This window comes from Ranitomeya imitator, chromosome 5, assembly GCF_032444005.1.
Source record: "Ranitomeya imitator isolate aRanImi1 chromosome 5, aRanImi1.pri, whole genome shotgun sequence".
In the NCBI taxonomy this organism is placed as follows: domain Eukaryota; kingdom Metazoa; phylum Chordata; class Amphibia; order Anura; family Dendrobatidae; genus Ranitomeya; species Ranitomeya imitator.
The window spans coordinates 397,009,020-397,025,620 of NC_091286.1; the positions used below are offsets into that span (position 1 = coordinate 397,009,020).

The window sequence follows — 16,601 nt, forward strand, 5'->3', positions numbered from 1 at the left end:
TTCATCGCTTCCAAACGTAACATCACTCTCACCCGTGAGGAAAGCAATGCTACTGTGACGACCAGGACCCTGGGACGCCATAGTTATCTTTGCTAATAGGTCTTACTTGGGTTTTAAAAGTTACAATTCTCACTCCCATAGGGCAAGTGGAGTAAAAATTGGCTAAAACGTTCTAGACAGAATTAGTTAAATTAAAGTATGCGGAAAACTTTGATAAATTTGACATAAATTAAGGCAACACAATCTCCAGCTCTGTCCTCAAATAAAGGCATAAGCAAACATAATCAGAAGACATTTTTATAACAGACAAAAACTGGTCTATCATGATCTTTCCACAGAGCAAGAACAGGAACCATAACGATGTGCTAGTCATTTTTCTTTATGCTAATTTCGCCGTTTTCTTTACTTGAATGAACAGTCAGAAGTTGTTTGGTCTTCATATAGGTCCAATAAGGGTTCAGTATAAAAGTAAGTGAGATCAGAGCAAAGAAGAAGAAAGCTACATACAATCCTGTGGTGGATTTCACCAGACGATCATAGTTGTTAAGAGATACCCACCACAAATGATAGGTAAGGAACATGCGGCAATGGAACAAGTGAACCACAATCCACTGATCCACCTTCCAAATAAATGTTTGTGACCAGCCAGCCTAAAAGAAAAAAAATGCATAAAAATTATCCTGATAGAGTTAAACAACATCTATATAGTGACTTCTGTCCTGAAACTACAATTTGTGGCAACAAATCAAGAGTTAACTCATACAATAAATACCCAATTTTCAAGAATTGTATTATTGCCCCAATTAATTCTAAAGTAAAGCAACTTTGCAAGTAGGAAAATTTTCTTCCTATGCAGAATTACCGTACTTGTCTCTATAGTTACGATCAAACCCTATGTATTCTAACCCTGCAATCAAGTGTCACCTTATTATGCTCCTATGCGTATAGCATATTCACACATTGCAGTCACACTGTGTATATTTGCTGCAACAAAATCACGCTGTTTTGCTTCTATTTTCCAAAAATGCGGCAAAAATGTTATGCGCTAAAAAATACAAGGCCACAACGTGTGAACAAAGCATAACGGGTGAACAAAGAAAGATTAAATTTTTTTTACTGAACAACTAATGTTGAGCAAAGACAAAGCTTCATTTTGAACTAGGATCCTCAAAAGGCAACTATAAATTCTGGCATCGTAACAATATGAGCTTTCATGTGTGTACATGAGGAATAAGGCTGGGATCACACATACGCGAGATACGGCCAAGTCTCACAGGTGAAATCCCTAATCTGGCGCCGGCACTTGGGAGCGGAGCGTGCAGCTCCATGTGTTGCTGTGCGGCTGCACGCTCCGCTCTGGAGTGCCGGCGCCAGAGGAGGGATTTCACCTGCGAGACACGGACGTATCTCGCGTATGTGTGATCCCAGCCTAACACTATTTCTGGAAATTATATGATTTGTATTTTGCATTTTCCCCAGTTTTCCCCTCTGCATGCCTGATTTCTTTATTTGTAATTATCTCTGAGCGGATACAACTCCCTAAGTACAGCACACATAGAGGGAGTCCTGTTCATTATTCTTTTTCAGGACATGGAGTAAAATATACCACAGTCCTGAGTTGTTTATATGTGACTTCCCCTCTGGGATGAGGTAAGACTTGTTAGAAAGCTCAGTATCATCTTTCTGAATCTCCCTCTGCTTGTTTTTTTCACTCTGATCCTTACTTCTCCTCCCTTCCATAGAATATAGTAGTAAATGTTCCTAACACCTCATTGTTCTGGCAGTCCTTCTATACTTGAAGATGGATTTGAGCTGTTTTGTCAGGAATAAATGGCAAGTACAGGGGAGGGAGAAGGAGACGTAGTGGCTCATAAGTGGAGAAAGTAAATTTGCCTGAAAATATACATTACTTTTTTTTTTATTTGGCTGCACTATTGATTTATGCAAGCTCTACTGAAAGTACAAATCCCATTTCATACCAACAAGTTAGTCTTACCTTTATTAGAATCCATGAAGTACAAGTGAATGGAGTAGCCATCTCTAATAGTAATGCAGCTACTGGCAAATAATGTCCTGCTGTACTGCAAATCGCAGCACCAAAACATCCAATAAAAGCGGTAATGTGGTGGGCAGCCACCGACCTATCAAATGTCCAGAACCAAAAATTATATACGAAAAGAGCTACGTTTTCATATAAAAAAAACCCAGCTGCTATCAAGATTATAAAAGCAGCCCACCCCTGCTGACCCGTGATCTTATCTGCAGCGAGAACTGGATCGATCAATAATGCTCTTAGCCCAGCCACATAGCACAGGAGTCCGAAAGATGCCCGGGTAGCGACTGAATTCCAAAATACCTTGTCTTTCGTAGGTAGAGGTCTAAAAGTGGCAAAAAGTACTAGTGATGCAAGGTGAATCAAAGCAAAAATGCCTGCATAAAATCCAAATCCTCCTGCTATCAACATCAGGCGGACGTTCCATGATGAATAGTCCAAATCAAAGTCTAAACTGCTCAGGGCAGATATGAGATCACGAGGAGCAGCCATCTTGCAGGAAGAACGAGTCGTGTATGTGCCTTCCTTCTACATATATACTGGCATCTTCTTATTACACATACATGTACATGTCAGCATTATCTGCAAAACAAAGTATACATAAAGAAAGGAACTGACTGTAATGTCATGCAGTGTTCTCTTCTGTAAAAATGGTGAGAATCTTTCGTACTACAAAATGTATGTTTTACTAAAGCTGTGACCACTTATATGTTTGGGCAGCGACTTCATAGATAACAAATAGGACCAGGGTTGTGATAATGCCAAATCTCAGAAAGCTGGTGTTGTCACTGGTGCTGGATATTCATATATCAATTAGCAAGTACCAGCTTTCAGGAAAATAAACAAGGAAGCCAAATCCTCATGACGACACTGGGCAGGAGCTTCTGTCATCGGGGCCATGAGGAGCATCCTAGGAAACACCACTATTACGCCTAGTGTAGAGCCTGAGGGGGCAGGCAGATATTCCAAGAACACCAAGTTAACAGTTGTACACTGCCCTCTCTGGCCCTAAAATTGTTTCAGTTTTGCGCTCATATAAGGGTATGTGTCCACGTTCAGGCTTGCTTCAGGCTTTGGTCAGGATTTTATGCAGGTAAAATCCTGACCAAAACTGCACGTGAGGTCAATGGCAGGTCACCTGCGGTGTTCTTGTGTGTTTTGCTCATTGTAGCAACATGCTGCGTTCTGAAAAAACGCGACGCATGTGCGTTTTCGCGGCAAAAACGCATGCGTTTTTTCCTGCATAGTGGAGATGGAATTTCATTAAATCCCCTCCACTATGCTGTAACATCTGGACGCTGCGTTTTTGATGCTGCGGAAAAACGCAGCGTCAAAAACGCAGCGTTTCCTGAACATGGAAACATACCCTTAGTGATCTTCTCATAAACAAGTCACACTGATAAGGCAGGTCAGGGACATATCTTACAATATGGCACCAGGGGATCGGCTGGAAAGGTGATTCTTTTATAGACAGCTGTGACAAGCAGAGATGGAGGCAGAGATCTGTCCCGGATGACGGCTCGAGCGTTTCAGTATCCCAACATGCACTGGTGTTCTCCAATGAACCGTCATCACACAGGAAGTTGTAAAAAAAAACGCAGTTAGTGAGGGGAAGATAGGGACTTGTTAATTAAAAATGAATACCACCAGAAACGAGCAACAACAACCTCTTTACAAGAGACACTCTCTAAAGTGAATCAGCAACCTACATGAGAAAACAGAGCGCAAAAAGTCTCATATAAAATAGCATTTTATTTCAATATTTAAAAAAAAATATATATATAAATAAACCTACATAAATATGAAACAAACAGAGCATGCCTGAAAAAAGTGGTGTCAGCAGGGGTTCAGGGGGCGAAGCTTTGGGTGAAACGTGCATTGGGGCTAGTAGCACAAGTACATTCTATCCTGATACATTCACATACCATCTTAATGTAAGTATTAAACTTTGAACTATCTTCTAGCTAAAGTCAAGTTATTGTTTGTTTGTTTTTTTGGACTAAGGGTATTTGGCTAGAGGCCGCAATTCTCTGCTAAGTTTATTTACATGTACGCTGGCACCACTTTTTTCAGGCGTCCGCTGTTTGTTTCTTATTTATGTCTGTTCATTTATAGAATTTTTTTTTAAAATATTGAAATAAAATAATATTTTATATGAGACTTTTTGCACTCGGTTTTCTCATGTAGGTTTACTTGTTTATTAAAGTATATTAGAAAATATATATCATATATTACCTGTATAACTGCTGCAAAATTAGGGTCTCAACCAATTAGACCAACATAATACAAATACAAAAAAATAAGAATAATTTGTGCTGGCTGCAGGTATTACAACTCCTCTGTGCTGAAACTAAGGCCGGGATCACACACAGCGAGATACGGCCGAGTCTCGCAGGTTAAAACCAAGCTCTGGCACCGGCACTCCGGAGCGGAGCGTGCAGCTGCATAGCAATACATGGAGCCGCACGCTCCGCGCCCAAGTGCCGGTGCCAGAGCTTGGTTTTAACCTGCATGATCCCGGCCTAAGTGTTAGCCTTTGTGCAATATTTTACTGCTTATTAACACTTAAGAGACCTTCAGGGCAAATACATAGCAGAGGGGACTTAACTTTGGATGCTGATGAACAGTTCTGATGATTAAAGGGAATCTGTCACCCTATTTTAGGCCTATAAGCTAAGGCCACCGCCATCAGGGGCTTATCTACAGCATTCTATAATTCTGTAGATAAGTCTCCAATGTAACCTGAAAGAAATACAAGTTAGATTATACTCACCCAGGGGCGGTCCCGATGCGGTCCGGTCCGATGGGCGTCGTGCCTCCCATCTTCATACGATGACGTTCTCTTCTTTGCTTCCTTCTTTGCTGTAGATAAGCCCCTGATGGCGGTGGCCTTAGCTTATAGGCCTATAATGGGGTGACAGATTCCCTTTAAGGTGCCTCAGTGCGAGGTAGATGTCCTTCAGATACCAATGTAGAGTCCTGATGATTAAGGTGCTTGCGTGCATGTGTCAGATTTCTTGTATCGTGGAACCAAATACAGTAAGTCGCATAGATTAGTCACTGGTGACTTCTGGATGCATGCTCTTGCGAAGATTAAGCAGCGCTGTCCCAGCCGGTGACAGGCGCTTAGATCCGGCGTCCAGCAGTACTGGTGTAAACACATGTGTGCTTACAGAACCTGTGTGACGTCTTCAATCACGTGACACCAGGCGGCCATGTGGTACGTACTTGTTATGATGGACAGATAGGACCAAATCCGACGTGTTTCGGAAAATGGCGTTTTCCTTCTTCAGGGATGATTCTAATTTCATAACAGAGCATTTTATAATAACGCGATATCAATCAAATGCAAATAGGTCAATTTCATTATTGAGTCCTCTTGGTTTTATTCACCTTAATCATCAGGGCTGTTCATCAGCATCTGAAGGTAAAGTCCCCTCTGTTTAGTATTTGCCCTTAAGGTCTCTTAAGTGTTAATGAGCAGTAGAATATTGCACACAGGCTAACACTTTGTTTCAGCACAGAGAAGGTGTAATACCTGCAACCAGTGCAGATTTTAGGTTTGGACCTATTTTTCCAATGCCAAAAGCCATAAGGCCATAGTATAAATAATAAGGCAGGGGAGTTATGAGTGGATATTTCTATATGTAAATGTCACTTTGTAATTAGCAGTTACCTGAAGCCTGAAAATGAGGCCCGATCCCATCCAGACCACGGCGTGTACGGTCGGTGAGGCACAGGAGTGAGGTTAGGGCTGTCGGGGCTTTGTGTAGAGAAGCGCTTTCACTTTCTATTTCTCCGTTTCTTTCTACTAGAAAATCACTTTACAGGAAAATGAAAAAAAAAACAGTGAGAGCAAAATCCTATGTAGTGTATGTATGAAGAATGTACAGTATATGTATGTAGAATGTATATGTATGTAGAATATACAGTATATATGCATATGCAGTGTATGTACTACATGAATGTAGTGTATTTAGTGGATGTAGTATGTATATATGCATATGTGGTGTATGTATGTATTACATGTATATGTTTATATGTACATGTATATATACACATGTCTAGTGTATACACGTTTGTGATCTCCCAGACTGCAGGGGCACCCAGTAACTGTACCCACTGCCCATCTCCGCTGCCACACTGTGCATTACATGAGCCATCACTGAGTGCTGCAGCAGTTACCACACTGCTCCTTCCAGCCAGGCACACAGGACAAGGATTACAGCTGTAATTGATGAGGACATTGTATAACATTACACTAGAAATAGAGCTGTACTCACAGCCGGCGCCGTGCACTACAGGCGGTCACTCACCCGGCAGCCGCTGACCATCCGACCGCGCCGATCACTGCACTATTGGCTCACTGTATCTGAGGAGTATCGCAGCGATGGGAACTAGTGCCCAGCGTCACGTGATCACCGCCCCAGCAAGTCTTTCCAGGACCGGGAGGGCGCGGTGCCGGGGCTTCTGCTGCGGAACCTCCGGAGCGTCCTCACGTCACAGTGCTCAGCGCTATACGGGGGACACTGTGCTGGAGACCCGCTCACACTATTCATTGTGGCCACAGTGCGGGTATCTGAGGGCTGGAGCACATACACTTGGCTTCCGCCTCACCGGGGTGTGATACTTTCCTGCACTCTTCTATCTGCCAGGAGCTGTGGGTTTTTTTTTTTATCATGTAATCTATGACTGACGAATGTCACTGTTAGCATAGCTCCCAACTTTTGAAGATGAGAAAGAGGGACAAATTAGATTTTAGGCCACGCCTCTGACCACACCCATTCATAATTAGTCACACCCATATCCACGTCCCAACCACACCCATTTAGCATTGCTGATCACACTGTTTCATATACCATAATTATAAACAAAAAAATATGGCCACACAGTGCTCCATACTGTATAATGACCGCACATGATGCTCCATACTGTATAATGACCGCACATGATGCTCCATACTGTATAATGACCACACATGATGCTCCATACTGTATAATGACCGCACATGATGCTCCATACTGTATAATGACCACACATGATGCTCCATACTGTATAATGACCGCACATGATGCTCCATACTGTATAATGACCACACATGATGCTGCATACTGTATAATGACCGCACATGATGCTGCATACTGTATAATGAACACACATGATGCTCCATACGGTATAACGGCCACACATGATGCTCAATACTGTATAACGGCCGCACATGATGCTCCATACTGTATAACGACCGCACATGACGCTCCATACTGTATAATGAACATACATGACGCTCCATACTGTATAATGAACATACATGATGCTCCATACTGTATAATGAACATACATGATGCTCCATACTGTATAATGAACATACATGATGCTGCATACTGTATATTGGCCGCACATGATGCTCCATACTGTATAATGAACACACATGACGCTCCATACTGTATAATGACCTCACATGATGCTCCATACTGTATAACGGCCGCCCATGATGCTCCATACTGTATAATGACCGCACATGATGCTCCATACTGTATAATGACCGCACATGATGCTCCATACTGTATAACGGCCGCACATGATGCTCCATACTGTATAACGGCCGCACATGATGCTCCATACTGTATAACGACCGCACATGACGCTCCATACTGTATAATGAACATACATGACGCTCCATACTGTATAATGAACATACATGACGCTCCATACTGTATAATGAACATACATGATGCTGCATACTGTATATTGGCCGCACATGATGCTCCATACTGTATAATGAACACACATGACGCTCCATACTGTATAATGAACACACATGATGCTCCATACTGCATAACGGCCGCCCATGATGCTCCATACTGTATAATGACCGCACATGATGCTCAATACTGTATAATGAACATACATGATGCTCCATACTGTATAATGACCACACATGATGCTTCATACTGTATAATGAACACACATGACGCTCCATACTGTATAATGAACACACATGACGCTCCATACTGTATAATGAACACACATGATGCTCCATACTGTATAATGCCTGCAGATGATGCTCCATACTGTATAACGGCCGCACATGATGCTCCATACTGTATAATGAACACACATGATGCTCCATACTGTATAATGAACACACAGGATGCTGCATACTGTATAATGACCACACATGATGCTTCATACTGTATAATGAACACACATGATGCTCCATACTGTATAATGACCACACATGATGCTCCATACTGTATAATGAACACACATGATGCTCCATACTGTATAACGGCCGCACATGATGCTCCATACTGTATAACGACCGCACATGACGCTCCATACTGTATAATGAACATACATGACGCTCCATACTGTATAATGAACATACATGATGCTGCATACTGTATATTGGCCGCACATGATGCTCCATACTGTATAATGAACACACATGATGCTCCATACTGTATAACGGCCGCACATGATGCTCCATACTGTATAATGAACATACATGATGCTCCATACTGTATAATGACCACACATGATGCTTCATACTGTATAATGAACACACATGACGCTCCATACTGTATAATGAACACACATGACGCTCCATACTGTATAATGAACACACATGATGCTCCATACTGTATAATGCCTGCACATGATGCTCCATACTGTATAACCGCCGCACATGATGCTCCATACTGTATAATGAACACACATGATGCTCCATACTGTATAATGAACACACATGATGCTCCATACTGTATAATGACCACACATGATGCTTCATACTGTATAATGAACACACATGATGCTCCATACTGTATAATGACCACACATGATGCTCCATACTGTATAATGAACACACATGATGCTCCATACTGTATAACGGCCGCACATGATGCTCCATACTGTATAACAACCGCACATGACGCTCCATACTGTATAATGAACACACATAATGCTCCATACTGTATAATGAACACACATGATGCTCCATACTGTATAATGCCTGCACATGATGCTCCATACTGTATAACGGCCGCACATGATGCTCCATACTGTATAATGAACACACATGATGCTCCATACTGTATAATGACCACACATGATGCTCCATACTGTATAACGGCCGCACATGATGCTCCATACTGTATAACGACCGCACATGACGCTCCATACTGTATAATGAACATACATGATGCTGCATACTGTATATTGGCCGCACATGATGCTCCATACTGTATAATGACCGCACACGATGCTCCATACTGTATATTGGCCGCACGATACTTCGTACCAAATAATGGCCACACATAGCTACTCCTACACACGCGGCTGCGCTCCGTACACTTTGCACACGGCTCCATACACCTCGCACACACACGGCTCCGCTCCATACACCTCGCACACACACGTGGCTCCGCTCCATACACCTCGCACACACACGTGGCTCCGCTCCATACACCTCGCACACACACGTGGCTTCGCTCCATACACCTCGCACACACACGTGGCTCCGCTCCATACACTTCGTACACTCAGGGCTCCGCTCCATACACCTCGCACACACACGTGGCTCCGCTCCATACACTTCGTACACACACGGCTCCGCTCCGTACACCTCGTACACACACGGCTCCGCTCAGTACACCTCGTACACACACGGCTCCGCTCAGTACACCTCGTACACACACGGCTCCGCTCAGTACACCTCGTACACACACGGCTCCGCTCATTACACCTTGTACACACACGGCTCCGCTCAGTACACCTCGTACACACACGGCTCCGCTCAGTACACCTACGGCTCCGCTCAGTACACCTCGTACACACACGGCTCCGCTCCGTACACCTCGTACACACACGGCTCCGCTCCGTACACCTCGTACACACACGGCTCCGCTCCGCACACCTCGTACACACACGGCTCCGCTCCGCACACCTCGTACACACACGGCTCCTGTCCGCACACCTCGTACACACACGGCTCCGCTCCGTACACCTCGTACACACACGGCTCCGCTCTGTACACCTCGTACACACACGGCTCCGCTCCGTACACCTCGTACACACACGGCTCCGCTCCGTACACCTCGTACACACACGGCTCCGCTCCGTACACCTCGTACACACACGGCTCCTCTCCGTACACCTCGTACACACACGGCTCCGCTCCGCACACCTCGTACACACACGGCTCCTGTCCGCACACCTCGTACACACACGGCTCTGCTCCGTACACCTCGTACACACACGGCTCTGCTCCGTACACCTCGTACACACACGGCTCTGCTCCGTACACCTTGCACACACACGGCTCCGCTCCATACACCTCATACACACATGGCTCTGCTACATGCACACTGTAAACACCTCCTGACCCCACACAAGGCATTACACGCCTTGTCAGCTCTACAGCACTGTATCTGTGAGACTCGTCGGTGGTCCTGGCACAGGAGGGGTAACATCATCCTGTCCTCTGCCTTTGCCTATAGGGACCCTGCACATGTCACTGGCTGCAGTAATGTCGCAGCGATTGTTTCTCTCTAGTTGTGAATATCACCATTGATTTCGGTCTCTCTGTCCATTCCTGAGAGCTCAGGGCACACAGCCTGTCCGTCCATCCACCACCTGCTCTGCTGCTCTGTGTTACCAGCACATAGGAATTACAGCTATGGAAAATGTCTCTGAACTTCACCTATTTGTTGCTGTGTACGGACAGTGCTTTCTAGATTATTCAGCAATAATAAAGTGATTGTGTTGATCGGCAGCACATTACCTCCTGCAGGACCATGTGGCAAGGTGGCAAGGTGGCAGCAACCCTAACCAGCACAGCCGAGCTTGCCTTCTGCGAGTATGCACAGGACCTGTGATGAGGTCACAGGAGGGGAGGAGTCAGGGGTCACATGATCGGCAGATCGGGACCTCCGTGGATTGCAGGACTGAGGCAGCCATACGGAAGGGTAAGGGCCTGGGGCATGGTTTAACTACACAAAGGGGCGTGTCGGTCCTGCTGTCTGCGGGATCAGAGCGTCCCGTGCGGGAGTGCGGGGCAAGGGCTGAAAACCGGGACAATCCTGCACAATGAGGGACGGTTGGGAGCTATGCTGTTAGGCAGGGCCGGTTTTAGGCAAAGTGGGGCACTAAGCAAAAGTTTAAAATGGGGCCCCGAATGCTAACATAGTCCACATCACACAGAAGCATTTCTGTTGTAGTTACTTGCGCTGAGTTCAGGCCTCTAAACTAGTGTAATCAACAATATTGAAGGCATTCTACGCTGGTTTTCTGGCCTCTTTCCACCGTCTGAAAAGAATGATGGGTCAGAACAATTACTACTAGATCAATCTGTCTCCATACAGTATCATGTTATCAGCAGCATACCTACAGTTTACCCGGCGATGTGCTGCTGAGAGCAAGGATTTCTGTTCCCACATAAACCATCCAATCACTCGATGAATAGGCAGCATTTTGCTTGTTTAGTGTAATACACCCCACAGTCCTCCATATATTATGATGTGCACCACAGTCCTCCATATTGTAAAATGCATACCCCATAGTCCTCCATATAATATAATGTGCCCCATAGTCCTCCATATAGTATAATACACTCCCCAAAGTCCTCCATATAGTATAATACACTGCTCAGTCCTCCTTATAGTATGATACTCGCCTCATAGTGCTTCATATAGTATAATACATTCCTCAGTCCTCCATATAGTATAATACACTCCTAAGTCCTTCATATAGTATTATACAATCCTCAGTCCTCCATATAGTATAATACACTCCTCAGTCCTCCATATAGTATAATGCACTCCTCATAGTCCTCCATATATTATAGTACACTGCTCAGTCCTCCATATAGTATAATACAATCCTCAGTCCTCCATATAGTATAATAGACTCCTCATAGTCCTCCATATAGCATGATACACTCCTAATAGTACTCCATATTTTAAAATACACTGCTCAGTCCTCCATATAGTATAATACACTCCTCAGTCCTCCATATAGTATAATAAACTCCTCATAATCCTCCATATATTAAAATACACTGCTCAGTCCTCCATGTAGTATAATGCGCCACCATAGTCATCCATGTAGTACAATTCACTTCTCATAGTATAATGCACCCCATAGTTCTTCATATAGTATAGTGTATTCCCCATAGTCCTCAATACAGTATAATGCATCCCACATAGTATAATGCAGCCACCCCACAGAATATAATGTAGCCCCGAGTATAATGCAGCCCCGCCATACAGTATAATGTAACCCCCCATAGAATATAATGCAGCCTACTCATATAGTATAATGCAGCCCCTCCATAGAATATAAGGTAGCCCCCATAGAATATAATGTAGCCCCTCCATAGAATACAATGTAGCCCTCGTCATATAGTATAATGCAGCCCTCCATATAATATAATGTAGCCCCTCAGAGTATAATGAAGCCCTCCATACAATATAATCTAGCCCCCATAGAATACAATGTAGCCCCCTCATAGTGTATGATGCAATCACCCCTCATAGAATATAATAAATTTAATACATAGAATATAATGTAGCCCCCCCAGAGAATATAATACAGCCCACTTTCCCATAGAATATAATGTAGCCCCATCAAAGAGTTTGATGCAATGTTCCCCCATAGAATATAATACAGCCCCCATAGAATATAATACAGCCTCCCCATAGAATATAATGTAGGCCCCATAGAATGTAATACAGCCCCCACAGAACATAATACAGCCCCCATAGAATATAATACAGCCCCTCATAGACTATAATACAGCCCCCATAGAATATAATACAGCCCCCACATAGAATATAATGTAGGCCCCCAACGAATATAATACAGCCCCATAACATATTATACAGCCCCTATAGACTCTAATACAGCCCCCACATAGAATCTAATGTAGTCGACCCCCCCCCCCCTCATCTCACTCATTCATATGTTTAAAAAAAAAAAACAATCCTCACCTCTCCTCGTGGCCCGTGCTGCTCCAGGCTCTGCTCCGGTCTCGGCAGCTGCAGTTTGCCCGGCACACAGCAGGTACGCGATGATGTGACATCATCGCGCACCCTCAGTGTCAGGCAGAGGGGAATGATGGGAGATGGAACGTCACTGATGCTCTCTCCTCCATCATTGCATTGAACTGTACTGGCGTCTTAGACGCCGGTATACTTGATTGAGTCTGCACTGGCGAGGGGGGCAGTCGGCGCTGGCGGGGGGGAGTTGGTGCTGGCGGCAGGCGACTGGCTGGGCCCCTGGGGGAGCGGGGGCCCTAGGCTGCTGCCTGGTCTGCCTGCCATTAACGCCAGCCCAGCTGTCAGACCACGTTCACATAGTATTTGGTCAGTATTTTTCCTCAATATCTCTTAGGGTGTGTGTTCACAGTCCGGAAAACCCACTCCGCCCAAAGCGCCACCCCCTTCTGTACGCACGGTGATTCCTGATGTGTTCATTGCACACATCCGGAATCACCGCACCCTATACACATAGGACCCTGTTATTTACCTTGCAGTGACAGAGTGTCACCCCAAGGAAACAGACATACTGCGTTCTAAAAAGATGTCCCCCATGTCCGTAAAAGCAGGCCCGCCGAGTGCGTGTTCGCATGTAAAGTGGAGACGGGATTTCATAAAATCCCCTCCACTATGCTGTAACATCTGGACGCTGTGGGTTTCTATTATACTTTTCCTCTGATTCCTGGTTTTGGCTTACAAATACTGAAGTAAAATACTGACCAAATACTCAACATGTGAATGTGGCCTAAATGTCTATCACAGCCTTCAATTAATCTAAGCGACAAAAGTTTTTCCCGTTCCCGACATTTGAAATACCGTATTTTCCGGCATATAAGATGACTTTTTAACCCCTGAAAGTCTTCTTAAAAGTCGGGGGTCGTCTTATATGCCGGGTGTCGTCTTGTACGCCGGGTGCAGACCAATGTGTATATGGGGGGGGAGTGGTCCCGATGACGAAGAGAGGGGGCGTCTCACAGGAAAGTGTGAGTGGAGTATCCCCCTATTACCTCATTATAGCAGCGTGGGGTCTCTGTGCTGGGGAGCGGCGGCGGCTGCTCTCTCTTTCCCGGAGGCCACCGGATCGCAGCAAAGGAGCTGCCGGTGCCTCCGGGCTTTGAGGAAATGCCAGAAGAGCCCCGACTCTGCAAGAAGATACGCCGCCGCACCACAACACAAAGCCCCGATGCTGCACGAAGATACGCCGCCCCACAGTACAGCACCCACCCGGTACACAGAGGAGCAGCCGCTGCCACTCCCCAGCACAGAGCCCCAACGCCGCACGAAGATACGCTGCCCCACAGCACAGCACCCACGCGGCACAAAGAGGAGCAGCCGCCGCCGCTCCCCAGCACAGAGACCCCATACGCTGCTACAATGAGGTAATAGGGGGATACTCCACTCACACTTTCCTGTGAGACTCCCTTGCTCTTCATCATCGGGACCACTCCCCCCACCCCAAAAGGCACATTAGTCACCGGCCCTATAAGAGGTCACATGGCATATAAGAAGACCCCCGACTTTTAAGAAGATTTTATATTTTAACGGGAAAATTTGGGGGGTCGTCTTATACGCCGGAAAATACAGTATATATACAGCTCTGGCAAAAATTAAGAAACCACTGCACAGTTTTCTAAAAATCACCATCTCTACATGTCTGACAGCCATTCCATTCCAGTGTCAGTTGAATTCCAACCAGAGTACACCTCATTCTACTTAATGTGCTTATGATTAGGTGATCACCTGAACCAAATCTTATTTAACGAGAGAAAGTATAAAAAACACTGCTGTGGTGTTCACAATCCTCTTGCAATAAGACAAGCTGGATGGCCAAACAAGTGCTAGGAATAGCCCAAAATTAATTTACATGAAAAAATAACTTTTAACCATGCCAAAGGAGTTGAAAAGAAAAGTTTTGAGTGTGGAAAAGAAAGGCTCAATTCTGGCGTTACCAGCAGGGGGATACAGTGAGCTGTTATGATCTGGTGGCCTAGGAGCAGCATGAGACGGACTCTGGAGAAGGTGATCCCTGTACTGATCGCAAACCCTGAACCTAGCAGCGCAACTAGAAGTAGTCGTGGGGGTACCTAACACTCCCTAGACCCCTCGGCACAGCCTCAGAACTAACTTCCCCTAAAGACAGAAACATGAAACCTATCTTGCCTCAGAGAAAATCCCCAAAAGATAGATAGCTGTTGTGAATTCAGCTTTTTGGCTCCCTCCGGTGGTTGTAGAGGGTAATGCAGTTGTGCCTGGACTGCAGGAGTGGACAGGTGTATCTACTAATTGCAAAACTGACTTGAGTATATAGCTTTGCAGGATCCTTTAGTCAGTGCCAGTTGTCCATTGTTTTTGAAGGATTCACTTCCCTGCTGGTCTCTCCAGTTTGCTGTGCTTTTCTACAAAGATAAGTCCTGGCTTTGTTTTTGCTGTCCACCTGCTGGGGACCTTATAGTCTGTGCATTTTCATGTTTTTGTTTTGTCCAGCTTAGTCTGTGAAGGATGTTTTGCAGCCTAGCTATTTCTCTGGAGATGCAGATATACCCATGTCTTTAGACAGATGTGGTGATTCGTATTTTCTGTGGTGGATATTTTCTAGTGTTTTTATACTGACTGCATAGTACTCTGTTCTATCCTTTCTTTTTAGATAGTATGGCCTCCTATGCTAAAATCTGATTTCATATCTGCGTATGTTATTTCCCTCTCCTCTCACAGTCAATATTTGTGGGGGGCTATCTATCCTTTGGGGATTTTCTCTGAGGCAAGATAGGTTTCCTGTTTCTGTCTTTAGGGGTAGTTAGATCTTAGGCTGTGTTGAGGGGTCTAGGGAGTGTTAGGTACCCCCCACGGCTACTTCTAGTTGCGCTGCTAGGTTCAGGGTTTGCGGTCAGTACAGGGACCACCTTCTCCAGAGTCCGTCTCATGCTGCTCCTAGGCCACCAGATCATAACAGTACAACTGGCCCACAATGAGTTAATTGCATCTCAGAAGAAGGGAGGGAAGCTTTTGAGCCATTTTTTTCCTTAGCCTGTTTGGTATTTTCCTCCCTCTTTACCTCTGGGTGGCTACGGAATCCAGTATTAACATGAATGTTCAGGAGTTAGTTTCTCGGGTGGATCAGCTTGCTGCTAGGGTACAGGGTATTTCAGATTTCATTGTTCAGACTCCTGCCTTAGAACCTAAGATTCCCACTCCTGATTTATTTTTTGGTGACAAATCCAAATTTGAGTTTCAAAAATAACTGTAAACTGTTTTTTGCATTAGGATCCCGGTCTTCTGGTGATCCTATTCAGCAGGTTAAAATCATCATATCTCTGCTGTGTGGTGACCCACAGGATTGGGCATTTTCCCTGGAATCTGGCAATCCTGCTTTGCTTAATGTTGATTCGTTCTTTCAGGCATTGGGGTTGTTGTATGATGAGCCTAATTCTGTGGATCAGGATGAGAAAATCTTGTTAGCCCTGTGTCAAGGTCAAGAAGCGGCAGAATCGTATTGCCAGAAATTTAGAAAATGG

General features: G+C 44.9%; 1 protein-coding gene across 4 annotated transcripts; it reads right to left on the minus strand.

The window, feature by feature from the left end:
• Positions 1 to 281: 281 nt before the first annotated feature.
• On the minus strand, positions 282 to 6,709 carry LOC138637982 (protein CLN8-like). Of its 4 annotated transcripts, none has more exons than XM_069726913.1 (5): positions 6,370 to 6,709; positions 5,730 to 5,875; positions 3,480 to 3,600; positions 1,997 to 2,635; positions 282 to 650 (listed from the first exon to the last, which is right to left on the minus strand). In XM_069726913.1, exons 4-5 carry the CDS (start codon positions 2,543 to 2,545, stop codon positions 366 to 368), a joined length of 834 nt encoding a protein of 277 aa, XP_069583014.1. In that variant the 5' UTR covers positions 2,546 to 2,635; positions 3,480 to 3,600; positions 5,730 to 5,875; positions 6,370 to 6,709; the 3' UTR covers positions 282 to 365. The 4 variants fall into 4 exon arrangements, with proteins under 4 accessions (XP_069583014.1, XP_069583013.1, XP_069583012.1 ...); XM_069726912.1 differs by having other exon boundaries at positions 3,480 to 3,608; XM_069726911.1 differs by lacking the exon at positions 3,480 to 3,600 and having other exon boundaries at positions 6,370 to 6,708.
• Positions 6,710 to 16,601: the final 9,892 nt, after the last annotated feature.

Bases quoted from the DNA above. Each gene is read 5' to 3' on its own strand.
- LOC138637982 (XM_069726913.1), bottom strand. From the start codon at position 2,545: ATGGCTGCTCCTCGTGATCTCATATCTGCCCTGAGCAGTTTAGACTTT. The intron at 651-1,996 runs GTAAGACTAACT...TTTTTCTTTTAG, and splicing joins CTTCATGGATTCTAATAAAG to GCTGGCTGGTCACAAACATT.